Genomic DNA, 16964 nt, shown 5'->3' on the forward strand with positions numbered 1-16964 from the left:
ATTTCATGGGTCCTATGGGAATATTATTCCCCAATGATTTGGACTCTCGCCACCACTATAAGACCCTTCTTGGCTTCTTTGATTACACAAAAGTTAGAAGTTATGATCATTACACCAAACTAAGAGCAAAGTAGTGCTCCAATATTGATTAGCCATATCATGTAAAACCAAAATCTTTAGCTTTCTTTTTGCCTTTTGTTCTTTCTTAATGTAAACCATTTTTTGTGTGTTGCTATTAATCATCATGATCGGGTATATATATATATATATATAATCTATAAATTAAACAAATTAGCAGAAAGCAACCCATTATAGCGTATTAGTTTTTGCATGAATTAATTTCAACTTTAGACGACATTTTTGACTTCGAACGTTAGAAAACGAGAGCGAGTATGATATCAGAAAGATGCCTTCATTATCTGCATTTGTAATGAATTATGATAGATTAACTTTCTTCTGCAGTGGTACGCATATATTTTTGTTTGCTACATATGTTTTTGATGATCATGAAATCCCAAAATAAAACCACACTTATCCACAAACCTTTTAAAAGTGCACTATAGTTATATAAAACGTTATTTTATGTCCTAGTGATCGAAATCTCGACAATTTTCTTTCATAGCACCTCTGTTTAAAACAAATTCCAATCTTAAGTACAATATTCTTGACTGATGCCTCGACCTCGACTACAAAAAGTTTCACGAACGCTCAGCCACAAACGAACAATGCCGACACTACATTGATCATGAGTATTATAGTATCACACTATTTTATGGTCGTATAGATTCTTTTTTTTTTTTTAGCATTAGACACTGATGACTAAACGGGCACGGAATTTTATGGCCAACGGTGGCTACATAGCTAAATATTACTATAAGTAAGCAATTATGGCCTATGTGACCACGATTTAATGTTGTAAGCTCGTGGTAATAGTAGCCTTGGAAAATTTGTGGCTAAATCCGTCGCAAGTAGTCATTAATGGAACTTATGGCCAAAGATAACACTATGTCACTGAATGTCGCAAATCCTATGTGATGGCAGTGGATTTGTGTATGTGCCATGTGGCCATCCGTGGCTATATACAAAATAGCTACAAATTTTAGCCTAAAACAACTTAAAATCTAGAATGTGTATTTTTTTTAAAAAAAAATTTGTATTGTTGTAATTAATTAGAAATATCTAATGTAAAACTAGCTCTTGTATATATTTTACACCGTTTAAGTTATTTAATGAATAAATGTCGTAACATAGAATCCTAAGAGTAATTAAAGCCCAAGCATAACAAAATAGATCCATTTGAGCAGTTTTAAACTACTTGGTGATTCGAAGACCCATCGAAGATGGAAAATGCAGCAAACCGAGTATGTATGAAGAACTGCGTCTTTGAGACGCAATCGAAACCAAACCGTTTCATTCTTTTTTGGGGTGTGTTCTGTTATCGGTCAAACAACATATGCATGGTGGTGGGGTTAACCACAAAGTCCTTTTACCACGTGGTTTTAAACTAAACTATACTTAATCATACACATGGATATAAAAGACATATATGTTGAGCTAGAGAGAATATAATAAAGCCCTTTTACCATGAAGTTTCTTTTTCAAATTTTGACCGAAAAGAGATTCAATAAGATCCGTTATGTAGATGAGTATTATTATCGTGAAATAAAGCAAGAGTGGGTAGTGGACGATAGTGTGCTTGCACAATAGTCGAGAGAAAAACACATTCTTTTTGGTTTTAAGGAGTCTATTAACATTATAATCACACCAATTACTGTTCATTTATATATATAATCATTTAAATTCAAGATTGATAACCAATTGGCTAGCTTGTGTAGTAGTTACATTTGTATTTGATGTTCTTCAATTAAATCAAGTTCTTTTTTAGGGATAAAATAATCTTTCAAATTAAAGTTTAGACTACTAACACAGAATTAGTATCTAAACAATGTAGTAGTAGAATGATTACTTGGAAAACAATTATTACCATGCACCGGACTATAACTATTTATCTATTAATAGTAAAACTTCATTAATGGAGTTCTCTTGTAATGAGAACAAGAGTTTTTTGTCCATTATATCTTGTAATACGGTTCGTTTAAGAATGTTTGGTGGGCGAATTTCACATGCAAACATATCTAATGTGGGCAAGCAAGAGATTGCTTGAAATAGACCAATCCTCGAGGGATATGCGGGCAACCATTCTAATCTTGGTCCCCTTAGCCACTTTTTCAATCGAAATCTTTTAAAGTTTCTTCATATTAAAAAATCAATCAAATTAAATATGAAGAATTTTTTGGAAACATACAAAATATTATTAGTCACAGATCACAGTAGTTAGTTCGTCATTACCAATATGCAGAGTTCGAAACATCTATAGTTAACCAAAATATTATTCTAAAGCTATTTTTGGGCGGCATTCTTAATTTTGCTTCTTTTTATAGTTCTTTTAGTTAGTGGGGATAAAGAAGAGTTAAAGTGGGTTGTTGGGATTTTTAAGGTAATAACTTGTTGGCAATTTTTGTATCAGACAACTCAAAAATATGCATTCCCCTGGTTTGTTTGTTTTGTTTAGTTAGAAAAAAAAAGTTGTATGTTTTATGGATTTTGCAGTAATAAGTAACTTAAAGAAAGAATTAACTGATAATTTTAATCAAGATTTTCACTCTGCTGAATTTAATTGGTATGGGTAAATAAATTTGAATTCACAAAAAAAAGTAAGGCATCTAAAGTTAAAGAAACGTATGAAGTATCTAAAACTGAATCTTAAGGTTGATTTATTGGCCTGAAGATATAGGATTGGAGAGCTCATTTTTTAATGTAAGTTTCACATTACCCAACTAACTTGAAGTATAGTGCACATATATAATATAATTAAAAAAGGTTGAACCAAATGACCCCAAAGTGAGCATATACTAAAGTAATTAAACAAAATATGGCAGTTGAAGTTCAAGGTGCAATATATTTTCCGGTCGATGCATTTAGTCTGATTCAAGTGTAATTGCTAAAATGATGAGCGTTTTAGTAATCTAGAAAAAGTGATAAAAATCATAATCATTTCAACTAATTTTTACTATAGTCAGAGAAATCATATTTGAAATCAAATTAGTTGACCTAATCATATTTCAATAGTATGTTCAAAAAAAAATTATGAATACTTGTATAGGGAAAAACTTTGATCGTTCTTTGTTTTTTTTTGGTCAACTGAAATTTTTTGATCGTGTAACAACTAAACTATTGATTCCAATAGGGCCTAATGTATAACAATCTCTGTTTCTTTTTTTATTTGGGTAAAACAATCTCTATTTCATGCTTTGATTTGATAAACATTTACCAAACTTTTTTTTTTTTTCGATCCTTTTGGAACACTTAAGTCATCCAAACGTCTCTTTCTGCTATAAATAGTAATAAACCCTTTTACGTTTCAGAACTAACATTGAGAGTCAGCATATACACAAATTCATCTGTACTAAACAAAACCTTCATTTACCAATGCGGTTAATGTATCCAAAACACATTTAAAAATTATCAAACACCTTTAGCAAACTTGATTGAAGTTCATACAAAGAAATAATTTTCTTTATTTTATGGTACCCGGCCCATAAACCAAAAGGGAGAGAGATGAGACAGAAGGTTGCTTTTGCAGTGTTCCGGGAATGAAATGCTGTCTCTCTCCTAGGATTTGCGTGAGTGAGTGAGTGAGAGAAAGAGAGAGAGAGATACTCCATTCCTCTCTTTTGTCCTTCTTGTAATTAATTGATTTTCACTATTTAACATAAAAATGAAATATATATTTTGAATAAATTATTTATCATTATAAAATGCCTTTATTTGAGAAGATTAAACAAAGATGAGAGACTCTAAATAACCTTTTTAGGACCAACCTAAAATATACATAAAAAGATCAAGAAGATCTTTGTTTGGTCACTCCTGCGCACATCAATGCAAAAAGAGACTTACACCTGTTAACCAAATAAATAAAAATCACTACTTTACACAATTTTAAATTCAAACCCATATATCTAGTATTAATTTGATAGTTGCCGACTTAATTATTAGCAAGTTTAAGATAAAACAAGTGTTTCAAGTTTTCTCATAGCCTTCTTAAGTTTTTCTCCACAAGTTGCTAATGTGTAAAATGGTAAGTATTTTTTTATAAAGAAGGCAGCTTTTGTTGCTCTTATTCCCTAATAATTACCAAAATTAAAAGAGGTATGATGAGTACGCTGAAGCTGCACTGTTACTGTAAACCAAATGAGAGGAGAGGAAAAAAGAAAAAGAGAGAAGACAAAAAAGTTGAGTGAAATGCAAAAAATCAAAAGCATACAAAAGCTGCTCATTTGTCCAAAAAGAAACCCATCATAAAGTAAAAGCATTATGAGATCAAAACCCCTAAAAAATTATTTACAAAAAAAAAAAAAAAAAATCAAATTTAACTTTTTTTTTTGTAATAATAAATAATTCAAGAATAGGAACAGAAAACACAGCATGAAATAAGTATAAAGGAACCAGCTTGGTCTTATTTCCTTATCTGTCTAAAACTCTCTTAAACCTCTCTCTCTCTCCATTTTTTCTCTCACTTATCTTCTTCTTCAGAGATCTGTTTCCTCTATTCTTTCATTTTCTTGAGTTATCTCTCTCTCTCTCTCAAGAGTCTTCTTCTTCAGTCGTCAAACATAAGAAAGGAAGTTCCTTTTTTTTTTTTCCTTTTTCTTCACTTGTGGGTTTATCTTATTCAGGGTAGGGGTTAAAGGAGGAAACTTTGGGTTTGGATTTGAAGCTTTTAGTGAAATCAGAAAGCTTTCGAGTGAGGTTTTTTCAATTTCAAAAACGTGGGGGTGGGGGGTTAGGGTTAGGGTTTACAAGTTATGCGAACAGGTGGTTATACGATTCAACAGACACTCACTACAGAGGCTGCTTCTGTTTTGAAGCACTCTCTCACTTTAGCTAGGAGAAGAGGCCATGCTCAGGTTTTTAACTCAATCAATCTTGTTGAAATGTTTAAAAAAGTTTTGATCTTTTTGATGTTTTATCAATGAAAAAGTTTTTTGTTTTTTTTGTGTGTTCAGGTCACGCCTCTCCATGTTGCAGCTACATTATTGTCATCAAGGACAAGTCTATTGAGAAGGGCCTGCATCAAATCTCACCCTGGTTTTTCAACTAATTACCAGTTTGCCCCTTCTCGTCTTCATCATCACCATAACCAAAACCATCCGCTTCAGTGCAGAGCTCTCGAGCTTTGTTTCAACGTCGCACTCAACCGGCTCCCTACTGTTCCTGGTCCTATGTTGCATGGTCAGCCTTCTCTCGCAAACGCTCTTGTCGCTGCACTCAAAAGAGCTCAAGCTCACCAGAGACGAGGCTGTATCGAGCAACAACAACAACAGCAAACGCAACAAACACAGCCTCAAACGCAACAGACGCAGCTTCTTGCTGTTAAAGTGGAGCTTGAACAGTTGGTTATCTCCATCCTTGATGACCCGAGTGTGAGCCGGGTCATGAGAGAAGCTGGGTTTAACAGCACCGCCGTGAAAAACTGTGTCGAAGACTGCTCCGTTTCCTCTGTCTTCTACGGTGGCTCCGTCGCCGGAGTTTTCTCTTCTCCGAACTCTCCCGATCAACAACACCACCACAACAACATCAACCGATTTCACCACTACCAAAACCCTAAAGATTTCAACTTTATAAACCCTAACTTCCCTTTATGGCAAACCCATTTCTTAAACCAACCTCCCGACCAAAACCCACTTCTCATCTCCTCTTCCTCCTCTCACCATCATCATCATCATCAGCAACAGCGCCTGAGAGAAATCGATTTGAAACTCGTCGTCGATGTTCTTCTGAGGAAGAAGACGAAGAAGAAGAACCCAGTGATCGTCGGAGACTCAGTTTCGTTCACGGAAGGGTTCGTCTCAGAGCTAATGGCAAAGCTAGAGAGCGGAGAAATCGATCAAACCGGTGATTTAAAGCAAACCCATTTCGTAAAGTTTCAGTTTTCACCAATGGCGTCCAAGTTTATGAGGAGAGAAGACGTAGAGACGAACATAAAGGAGTTAAGGAAGAAAGTTATGTCTCTCACGGCGAGTGGCAAAAATGTTATTATCTTCACCGGTGACTTAAAGTGGACAGTCAAAGAGATTACCAACAACAGCAGTGGTGGACTAATCGATGAGATCTCTTCGTCTTACAGTCCATTAGATCATATAGTTGAAGAAATGGGGAAACTAATCGCTGAGTTTAACGATGATGATGATGATGATGATTGTAAAACCAAGAGGGTTTGGGTAATGGGAACAGCTTCGTTTCAGACGTACATGAGATGTCAAATGAGACAACCTTCGCTAGAAACACTGTGGGCACTTCATCCTGTCTCTGTCCCTTCGTCTGCTAATCTTGGCTTAATCCTTCATGCGACAAGGTAAACTCTTTTTCTTTACTTTTTACCATTAATTACTCTTTAAAGTAAAAATAAAGACAAAAATATCAGTGTATTTTTTCACAAAAGTGAACTCTTTTTTTCGTGATGTTGGTCAAAAAGGGATTGCGTAGATAGTGACACTAGCTAGTATATCTATGTTTAAACTTACAAAAAAATCGAATCTTTGTGTCTAGTTTCAAAAATAATAATGTGATAATTTTCTTTTTTTTGAAAAATATGTTTGCTTACTTGAAAATGGTCCTTTTAGAGTCTTTCTTTGTTCTCTGACTTACTCAAATCAGTGTCTCATTGAAGCCAAACCCCCTCTGTGTCCATGCCTGTCCATTCACACATATACAGTTTCATTGATTATAATTTTTTTTTTTATAAAATTGGACCTACATAGGAGGAGTCCACCTAAGTGTAGCTGGTAGGTTAATTATAGAGATATGACACTTTTTATTCGCTCTGAGTTTTTGGATGTTAGAATTTCAAGATATGGAGATAGGTAGAGTAAGTAACGGATTAGAGAATATGCGATTATTTGGTGTAATATTCAATGGATCATTTTGCTTGTAGACAAAATTAAAACATCGTAGAGAATAAAGCTTGTAACTTTTTGAACTTATAATGTTTTTCTTTGTTTTGTTTTGTAGCATTGCGTGGACACTTTTACCCTCCTTTTACCTCTTTGGTTAAAATTAGTCTCAAGTTTTTTTTTCTTTTATGTCTGAAAGCTAAGAGACCGTTCTATAATAGGGAAACATCTTGTCCTGTTGTCTACAGAGTTCTTTTAACAAGAATCCAAAACCTCTTTTTTACTTTTTTGTTTTGTTTTTCAGATGTTTATTCACGATAATGCCACTGACCTCTGGTTTTTGACCGTTTGTTTTTATTTGCAGTGGGCATGAGGCACGGACGATGAGTAGTGTTAATGCAACAAAGTCCTTTTCTGGTTACAATAAAGCTGAGGAGGTAGAAGAGACAATAAGCTCTGTTCTGAGTTGTTGTCCTGAGTGTGTTACTAGCTTTGAGAGAGAAGCAAAAGCCCTTAAAGCTAACCAAGAAAAACTCTTGCCTTCTTGGCTCCAATCTCATGATGCAGACAATAATTCTTCACAGAAGGTAGACTATTTTGAACTTAAATCCATTGGATAAAAATGGTTGATTCAGTGGTAAATCGAAGTTCTTATTTTCTTGTGTTTTGATTGTGTTGTAGGAAGAGTTAATTGGACTAAGGAGAAAATGGAACAAGTTTTGTGAACATCTACATAGTCAGACAGGACAATTAAGTATGATGGGCAAAAACAATCCCTATGGCTTGCCTTATGGATCATCAAATGAGTCTTCGAAATCAATCTCGTTGATTGATTCGTTGGGTTTGAAGACGAACCAGCGAGCTACAAACTCGATTGCCAAGTTCAGACGTCAGAATTCTTGTACTATTGAGTTTGATTTGGGTGGAAATGAATGCGAGAAGGGTGAGTCGATCAATGATGCTGAAGATGACAAGGGAAATGAGACGATCACTCTCGATTTGGGGCGTTCTCTGTTTACATCAGATTACTTAACAGAGACAAGAAAGAAGATGAGTGCTTTGGTGAAAGCCTTGGAAGAGAGTATTCCAGGGCAAACTGTGACAATGCGTCTTATAGCTGAGAGTTTAATTGATTGCGTGTCAAAGAAGAAAGACGGATGGATCATGATCGAGGGCAGAGACACAGCAGCAAAGAGGAGATTAGCTCGTACTGTATCCGAATCTGTTTTCGGATCTTTCGAGTCTCTGGTTCATATTGACCTTAAGAAGAAAGGCAACGAGTCAAAGGTCAGCTCGGAGACGCTACTTGCTTGCGGATTAGAGAATCATGAGAAGGTTGTCTTCTTGATTGAAGACATTGATCTGGCGGATTCCCGTTTCTTGAAGCTCCTAGCTGATCGGTTTGAGGAGAAACGGAGGATGAAAGGTGGCATTGATCATCGCCAAGCGATCTTTATTTTGACAAAGGAGGATTCGAGCAATGCGAGAAACAGAGACTCTGTTTTGCAAATTGGCTTGGAGGTCACGGCACAGAGTCCGGGGAAAAAGAGAAAACCGGAGTGGGATTTAACGGTTAGGGAAGGGAAGAACTCTAAAGCGGGAGAGATCGAGAACAGGTTTTGGATCAAGAAGGAAGTGTGCTCGAGGCAATCGAGTTTCAACAGCTCTTATCTTGACCTGAACATAAAAGCTGAAGAAGAGAGAGAAGGTGAGATCAGTCCTATTACAAGCGATTTAACAGGAGAGGAAGAGGATACAGAGTTCTCGTCCAGCAACTTTCTGAACCGGATTCAAAACCGGTTTGTCTTAAACCGGTCATGTGAACCGGGAATCGAAAAGGCGATGATAACGGCAGCTTTCAGGGAGGTTTTTCCGGAAGGGGAAGAAATAGGCGGAGTTAGCTTTAGCGTTGAGGAGAAGTTAGTGGAGGAGCTGTGCCGTGGGGGAGGATACATTCAAAACGGTGCGTTTGAAAGTTGGTTAAAGGAGGTTTTTCAAACGGGGTTACTAACGGTTAAAAAGGGAGGGAAAAAGGATACGGGTGTAATTAGGATGGTGTTTGGGGGTATAGTTGACAACAAAGGATATGGTGGGGGTGTTGGTGGGTACATGGGTACATTTCTTCCGAACAAAGTCCAAGTTTCCAAGTTCGAGTAGATCAATCTTTCTTTCGGTTTAGTCTTTCTTTTGTTTTTTTGTTCTTTCCTTTTTCATCAATATGTAAAATTTCCATTACTAATGTGGGGGTTTGACTGGTGTAACTCGTTTTTTACCTTTCTTTTTTCCGAATGTAATATAAATGCGTTTCAAATTTGGGGAAAATGTGTGTTTTCGATTGAGATTGTTTTTCTAAGAAATAACCATCTTGAATGTTGTTAACGGTAGATGTTATTAGGCAATGGAACCAAAAGAAGATTCAAAGCAAAAGAAGATTCAAAGATATATAGTTTGATCTGGAAGATACTACCATATTGATTTTTTTTTTTTTTTTTTTTTGTCAAAACAACCCCATATATTAAGTTACCGGAAGAGACGCTCTTCGTGAAAGAGCCAAGAAGGTACCAATGTGATTACATGGGAAAAACAGAAACCTCGTGCTATTGCACATTTCGCAAGTTTATCAGGACGAATTTTGTCCTCTCTAGAAATATATTTAATGCTAAAATTGACAAATCGCTCTCTGAAATGAATAAAATTCTTCAATTCTGATGAAAAATTCGGCCATTCTTCTATATTGGATGTCATTGTTAGTAGGTCCGAGCAATCCGTCGCAAAGAATGCTCTATCCAGATTCAAGGTCAACAAACACTCCATAGCCCAAATGAGGGTATCTAACTCTGAATGTAAAGGGGAGAGGCTTCTCCGCGATCCTTTTAACCCCAAATTCAGTATCCTATCTCCAGTGGACGCAATCCAGCCATGTCTGCTCCAATCCATGTTTGAGTGCCAAGATCCATCAATAAAGCAAATAAGTGCGTCCTGTGGAAGTGGAGGCGGAGATATCCTTGCTTCTTCTAGCCCAGGCGCAAGGTCTTTAGTGTTGGCTTTTCTCCATGCACTTTCTTCTTTGATAGCTTTTTCTAGTGTGTCTTGCGGAGGCTCAGAGATATTTTCAAACACTTTCTTGTTTCGTGCCTTCCATATGTACCACATCATCCAAGGAAATGGCCTCAGGTGTTTTTCAAGATTACCAAAATCTTTATCTCTCCCATATAGAAAGTCAAGGTTACTATATAGGTAAGGTGAAGGGAACACCAAAGGATGGGAGGGGATGGACGATAAAAAATGAAGTAAAAAATATATAGATAAAATAAAAAGAAGGCAATAATATATTGGGCTGAGTGTAAAGCGAAAAAGCCCAACGGGCCTACAATTTCGATTAATTCAAATTGTAGTCTATCAAAACGTGAAAATCAAATTTTACATCATCGTCTTCTCCGTTTTAAGAGCAAAAGAGATGATGAGCTCTGCAACAGCAATTGGAAACTGGAAGCACACTGTTCTCTACTTAACCTTAATCCTATCTCTTCTCTACTTCATCGAATCCCTAATCTTGCACAAATTACACATCAACCGTAACAACGTCCGTCTGAAAAGGTCTCCAAATCTTCCTCTAAGGTTCCGCGACGATGGCACCTTCAAGATCCTCCAGGTAAGTTTTGTCTGTATTGTTCTCTGTCTCTCGATTCCTGCACTTCTCTGATTATTGAATCGGAATTTTTGATCGGTATCGTTTGGATTGCTATATAGGTTGCAGATATGCATTTCGGAATGGGGAGTATTACTCGGTGTAGAGATGTGTTGGATTCTGAATTCGAGTACTGTTCTGATCTTAATACTACTCGGTTCCTTCGGAGGATGATTGAAGCTGAGAGACCTGATTTGATCGCTTTTACTGGTAAATTTTTTCATATGAATTTGTGTGTTAGGAGTTAGGTTATGTTTATGCATACTTAGTATGGAGTAGATAAGCTCTGAGACGTTGTGTTTCTTAAAGATCTCCAAAATATAGTTGAACGAGGTGTACAATACAATTGTGAGAATGATTGAACAAAAACTTAGGTAAGTGTGTGCCTTTGGTTACTGAGTTTTGTTAATGTTGTTGATGATTAGGGGATAATATATTCGGATCAAGTACTACTGATGCAGCTGAATCTCTACTTCAAGCCATTGGTCCAGCTATTGAATATGGAATCCCATGGGCTGCCATTTTAGGAAATCATGACCAAGAATCCACTTTGAACCGCGGAGAACTGATGACTTTCCTTTCTCTTATGGATTTTTCCGTCTCTCAAATCAATCCACCGGTCGAAGATGGAACCAAAGGAGGCACAGTGAGATCAATTGATGGCTTTGGGAATTACCAACTCAGAGTACACGGTGCACCTGGTTCCGTGCTGTCAAATAGCACTGTCTTTGACCTCTTCTTTCTTGACAGTGGAGATAGAGAAATAGTCCAAGGTAGACGAACATACGGATGGATCAAGGAATCTCAACTTCGTTGGCTTCAAGATACTTCTAAACACGTAATGATTTATGCATTTCTTACATCTTTCATCATGCTTACATATCAGTCAAGATTCTTACCTCTAAAGAGACTCTCACTGCCTAAAACAGGATCATAACCAGAGGATTTCCGGTAATCCTCCGGCGTTAGCCTTCTTCCACATCCCAATCCCGTGATTTGTGGTACACGCCCTTTATTGGGCAGTTTCAGGAGGGTGTGGCATGCTCCGTTGTTCAGTCAGGAGTCTTACAGACCTTTGTGTCCATGGGAAATGTAAAAGCTGCGTTCATTGGACACGACCATGTCAATGATTTTTGTGGAAATCTAAAAGGAGTATGGTTTTGTTACGGTGGAGGATTCGGGTACCATGCTTACGGAAGACCAAATTGGCATAGAAGAGCAAGAGTGATAGAGGCTAAGCTCGAAAAAGGAAGAGACACGTGGACAGGGATCGAACTTATCAAGACTTGGAAACGTCTCGATGACCAAGACTTAAGCAAGATAGACGAACAAGTACTATGGGAAACTTCCGATACAATTCTGAAAGGATAAACGGGCAAAGACATATAAAGGTACTTATCTCGTCCTGTTATGAAATAATACCCATCTTTTGAATGTTTCGTGTGAGAATTTTCTGAGTCCCTCTGCGTCTAGACTCATTCATGACTTGCACATGATAGATATGAGTCTGTTTGTCTTGAAAAACGTTTTTTCAGACGGCCACAAATTCGTATACGTTAAACGTCAGCTTTCTCATTAGGGAAAAATAGTACTGTCGAAACACATGTGAAATGAAACACAGAATTTTCGTCTGGGATGCTTTGAAATGGTCAGTTCGTTGCTGTTTCGGTGTGAATGTGTGATCTCTTTGACTATCTGACATATTTCGTCTTTTTTTTCTTCTTAAAAATATGTGTTAGGATTACAATACGATACAATGATCCTCATATGCTGAGTTATAATGTCGTCACAAATAGTTCCAGCGTCAAATCATTTCTCATTTTCTTGTTATGCTTTTTGTTTGTTTCACTAATTTGTCATATTTATTTCCGCCTTTTTCTTTAAGTACAATTATGTTTCTGAACTTTTCTTCTGGTCACGGTTCTAAACTTTGATTAATATTTTTTCAGGACAAATTTTTTTCTTTAGTGGCCATACTGTTTCCTTTTTATATTGACTAGTGTGAAATATTTTAAAGTTTTCCATTAAAGGTATCAGAATCGTTATATAAGTAGAATATCAATAAGCCTCGTGCCGAATACCATTTAAATTAAATATAATAATACTCTTCTATACATTTTTTTTTTTTTTAATTTGGAAATATCTAGATTTTTTTTGGGACCAAATTACTGTTACTATAGATCTCATTTTCATGTTTAATAATGGACATAATTTTTTCTTTTTAGTAAGATACAACGGTGGTGGTGTATAACTCTCTACGTTGTTGTCTCCCAAGACTTTGGTCTGTCTCATTCTCATTCTCTCTTTTTTGCCATTGTCTATATAAAGCTCACACAATTCGAGAGAGAGGAGACCAACGAAACTAACCAGACAGTTGGATTCTAAAATCTGTCGGGAAATGGAGAATACTATCGACCAAGAATTCAGCAATTACTGGGAACCCAGCTCTTTCCTCCAGAACGAAGAGTTTGAATACGACAGGTTCTTTCACTCTTCTCTTTTTGTCTCTTTTACTTTCCTGCATTTTAGATTTTGATATTTATTCCATTTCTTGAAAAAAATATAGCTGGCCGTTGGAGGAAGCGATTTCTGGGTCGTATGATTCGAGTTCGCCGGACGGGGCGGCTTCGTCGCCGGCTTCTAAGAATATTGTGTCGGAGAGAAACAGAAGACAGAAACTTAACCAGAGACTCTTTGCTCTTCGATCAGTTGTTCCCAATATAACCAAGGTTACTTTCTAACCCTTCTTCGTCTAAACTCTTAATTTGTCTTCTAATTCCAAGATCCAAGCTTTACTATGGTTTGCTTTTTTCTTTTTCTTTTTAATTAGATGGATAAAGCATCAATAATCAAAGATGCTATCAGTTACATACAAGGGTTACAATATGAAGAAGGGAAGCTCGAAGCTGAGATCAGAGAACTTGAATCTACACCAAAGAGTAGCTTGAGTTTCAGCAAAGATTTTGATCGTGATTTACTTGTTCCTGTCACATCCAAGAAGATGAAGCAGCTTGATTCTAGTTCTTCCACTTCTCTCATCGAGGTTCTCGAAGTAAGTCATGCTTCATTCTTTCATCTTGAAAAATCATAGATTTAGGACATTAAATTTTTTTCAATTTTTTTAACATTGGTGGGTTTGTTTTGTGTATGTGGGTGATTTGAAGTTGAAGGTAACATTCATGGGAGAGAGGACAATGGTGGTGAGTATAACATGTAATAAGAGGACAGACACAATGGTGAAACTGTGTGAAGTCTTTGAGTCATTAAATCTCAAAATCCTCACTTCCAATCTCACCTCTTTCTCTGGCATGATCTTCCACACTGTCTTTATTGAGGTCAGCATCTTTCTCTCTTTCTCTCTCTTTAGTTAGTACTAGTAATTAGTTAGTTTTAGTTAGTACTAGTAATTAGTTAATTACTAATTTGAAGTAATGATTGCAATTTAGTCAAGAGTGGATAGTAAACTTTTTAAGATAAAGTAAAAAGAAGCATTCAAATATAGTATATGACTACTTTAGTTAACTTTTCTAAAAGTCTCTATCATCCAGTATGTATGTAAATTGCATGATATTAATTTCTGTTGTTTCTCAACTATTCTAAAAATTTACCTAAGTGGAAATAATTTGTTTTCCTATATTTTGTTAGTTTTTGGGTACACCGTGGATCGAAATTCTGGAATTTGGAATATGATCTGATTTTAATTGGGTATTTATAGCATTTTTTTTTAACGTGGTGTTTAAAGTCATATGCTCGTATCGTACCAAATTATTTTAACAATAAATGTCTCATTCGTGACGCTGGCAATGGAGCGTTGTGTTATTACTTTATTTGTTTACCTGAAAAAATTAATATAAATACCTTTTCCAAAATGCAAGATTTTGATACTTATTTTTTTAGACGACATGGACCTTTCTGATTGATTTAAAGCAAGATTTTATTTGAGTAAACTAATGATGATATCATTGTACACAATATTCGGCTTATTCTTTATCTGGTAACAATTATTTTTGTTGGCCACTTAAAACTTATAGTGCATCGAGAAAAAGTGTCAATTGTTAAAAGCAATTTCAGGTTGTTTTTAAAAAATAAAAATGTTTACTTCTCTATTGGTAATACAGTTATGGTAACGTAAATGTTTTGTTCATATCGGAAGCGTTTCTGGTGGTGAGCAAACAATTATTGGGATTTCGTTTTAGTATTTTTCATTTTTGGTCCCACATTTATAGTGATTTGGTCCGTTTGATTATTACAAAAAAAAATATATATATTATCTATGTGTGTGTGGTAAGCAGGAATCTGATTGCTTTGATATTGATAAATACTGTTCAACTGCTCGAATTAAATAACAATGTCCTCTAAATGATAAAATATTAGCTAAGTCTGCCAAAGTATACATATCATAAAAGATTGTGTGGAGATTATAGAAAGATAGATTGGATTTCTTAAATACCTCATATAGAATAATATTAAGAGTCAAGAATGATTGGATCTTAGAGATAAGATTATGATCGCAATTACTTAATCACTTTATCTTTTAATGGGATCTGTTTTCTTCTTTGGCTTATGTCTTCACTTGTAGTTTTTTTTTTTCATTTGTAATTTCTTGTCAAAGCATTGATTACAATAATCCTAATTATTGTTATTAAATGTGTGTGTGTGTGTGTTTTGAACAGGCGGATGAAGAAGAACAAGAGGTACTACGGTTAAAAATAGAAACAGGAATAGGAGCTTACAATGAAACTCAAAGCCCCACTTTGAGTATCGACTCTCTTTACTAATACTTTTGTTTGTTTGTTTGTTTGTTCTTTTAGTTTCTCTCTTTACCATCAATAATATATGTCTCTTCTCATTTTCTTCTCCTTAGTTTTCTTTTGCCATCACGAAGACTTCTTTTGTCTTTTATATAATGTCTATAATAAACCGTACCCATTGTCAATATATTGCTCAAAGAAAAAGATTGGTTTTCCTCTTTAATTGAGATTGAGAACCCAATGTTAAAAAGCTAAGCCAAGCTCCATAATTAACGAACAGTTAGAAAAGATCATGGATTCTTTTTATGGAGTAAGTAAGTAGTGCTATATTTAGTGTTCAGAAGTACCATGAGTAGATCCTTTGTGGTGTGGTGCCAATGGAAACAGGTCATCTCTTGTTAGAATTCTTGGCAATTTGATCGTGAGACTACATACAGGTAATGAGTGGTAGCAATTAATGTACTATTTTTTTTTTCAATGGACAACAAAACGTAAATTCACTTGACCACGGTGGACATGATGAACTCCAAATCTAAATAAATAAAGATGTCCACTTAAGTAAGCACACCTTTTCTTTCATTAAATAGGGTTGGTAAGGTTTTAAATTTTAGATAATGAAGCACAACCTGGTTACTAATAATCTTCACAATAAAAACTTGTTACCAAATCTAGAATATTCAGAGTTACCAGGTGAAGTGACCAATCTCCTGAACCCATTTATGGTGGCTCTAGCGCATTCTTATTTAACTTCCCATAAATTTTAATGTACACGTTATTGTGTCTATCAATTTTTTTCTTTTGCTCTCTTCCCATATATAGTCCCATACTATACTTATTTTTAACTATTCTCCACAAATTTTAATTGAAACAATCGTTAGATTTTTTATTTCCACGTATTTTTAGTCAAAATAGACAGCCCATTGTCATAAATAATGATGATATACGTGTAATAGATATATACATTTTGTACATACGACATTAGTTTATGATTCGTTTACGTTTTCCATTGAGAGAAAAACTACATTTTTTAGACCACAAAAAATTGATCACCAAGTACAACAGAAATGTAACTATGGTTTTATAAAAATGCTGCATGTAATGTAAAAATAAGAGAACATCAAAAGCAATTGCAAAATAGTTAAAGATTTCCTTTGTTTGAACTCTTATGTTTACTATACATGCCTGCAATGCCTGCGAGAACAATTGTTAAGTTCTTTTGGGTAAGAGCTCATTTTTGTGTGAACACATTCAAAACGTCTCTCTCAGGCTATTATTATTAAAGCTCACATGCTTATATGTATATTAATACGGTCGTCTAGACTTCTAGTGGATTTTATTTATTTATTTATTTCGCTCAGTCCATACCAATCAATTTCAAAGATATCATATATTATCTCTCAATACTATTATCTAGTTCCCTGTTCTTGAGTAAATAAACCCGATTGTCGAATTATTGAAATTTTTGTTTTACACAGTTTGAATGTAGCAAAACAGGAAATAACTAATATTTAAATATGCTATTAGAAAGTTGGAAACATAATTGCTTGACGTGCTATATTTACTTACGAAGGG

The 16964-nt window shown here is 35.3% G+C and overlaps 3 protein-coding genes across 3 annotated transcripts; all 3 read left to right on the top strand.

Moving 5' to 3' along the window:
• Window positions 1–4480: 4480 nt before the first annotated feature.
• LOC104726264 (protein SMAX1-LIKE 5) lies at window positions 4481–9275 on the top strand. Its single transcript, XM_010445085.3, has 4 exons — window positions 4481–4967; window positions 5067–6415; window positions 7318–7540; window positions 7635–9275. The coding sequence occupies exons 1-4, from the start codon at window positions 4866–4868 to the stop codon at window positions 9108–9110; spliced, it is 3150 nt and encodes a 1049-aa protein (XP_010443387.2). The 5' UTR covers window positions 4481–4865; the 3' UTR covers window positions 9111–9275.
• Window positions 9276–10386: 1111 nt separating this feature from the next.
• On the top strand, window positions 10387–12025 carry LOC104726266 (putative inactive purple acid phosphatase 28). The gene is given in 5 exon segments (XM_010445088.3): window positions 10387–10605; window positions 10704–10851; window positions 11067–11479; window positions 11571–11632; window positions 11634–12025. Coding segments are annotated over 5 exon segments (1197 nt in total). The 5' UTR covers window positions 10387–10410; the 3' UTR covers window positions 12013–12025.
• On the top strand, window positions 11571–15615 carry LOC104726265 (transcription factor bHLH35). The gene is made up of 6 exons (XM_010445086.2): window positions 11571–12032; window positions 12970–13122; window positions 13208–13370; window positions 13472–13693; window positions 13806–13976; window positions 15315–15615. Exons 2-6 carry the CDS (start codon window positions 13040–13042, stop codon window positions 15417–15419), a joined length of 744 nt encoding a protein of 247 aa, XP_010443388.2. The 5' UTR covers window positions 11571–12032; window positions 12970–13039; the 3' UTR covers window positions 15420–15615.
• The last annotated feature ends 1349 nt before the right edge of the window (window positions 15616–16964 follow it).

The sequence above is a fragment of the Camelina sativa genome, chromosome 11 (genome assembly GCF_030686135.1).
Source record: "Camelina sativa cultivar CO46 ecotype springtype chromosome 11, ASM3068613v1".
Classification (NCBI taxonomy): domain Eukaryota; kingdom Viridiplantae; phylum Streptophyta; class Magnoliopsida; order Brassicales; family Brassicaceae; genus Camelina; species Camelina sativa.

What these genes read in the sequence shown, in the direction of transcription:
- LOC104726265 (XM_010445086.2), top strand. Translation starts at nt 13,040, where the DNA reads ATGGAGAATACTATCGACCAAGAATTCAGCAATTACTGGGAACCCAGC. An exon ending in GAAGAGTTTGAATACGACAG is followed by an intron (nt 13,123 to 13,207) that starts GTTCTTTCACTC and finishes AAAAAAATATAG; the next exon opens with CTGGCCGTTGGAGGAAGCGA. An exon ending in CTCTCATCGAGGTTCTCGAA is followed by an intron (nt 13,694 to 13,805) that starts GTAAGTCATGCT and finishes GGTGATTTGAAG; the next exon opens with TTGAAGGTAACATTCATGGG.
- LOC104726264 (XM_010445085.3), top strand. Translation starts at nt 4,866, where the DNA reads ATGCGAACAGGTGGTTATACGATTCAACAGACACTCACTACAGAGGCT. An exon ending in TTAATCCTTCATGCGACAAG is followed by an intron (nt 6,416 to 7,317) that starts GTAAACTCTTTT and finishes TTTTATTTGCAG; the next exon opens with TGGGCATGAGGCACGGACGA. An exon ending in ACAATAATTCTTCACAGAAG is followed by an intron (nt 7,541 to 7,634) that starts GTAGACTATTTT and finishes ATTGTGTTGTAG; the next exon opens with GAAGAGTTAATTGGACTAAG.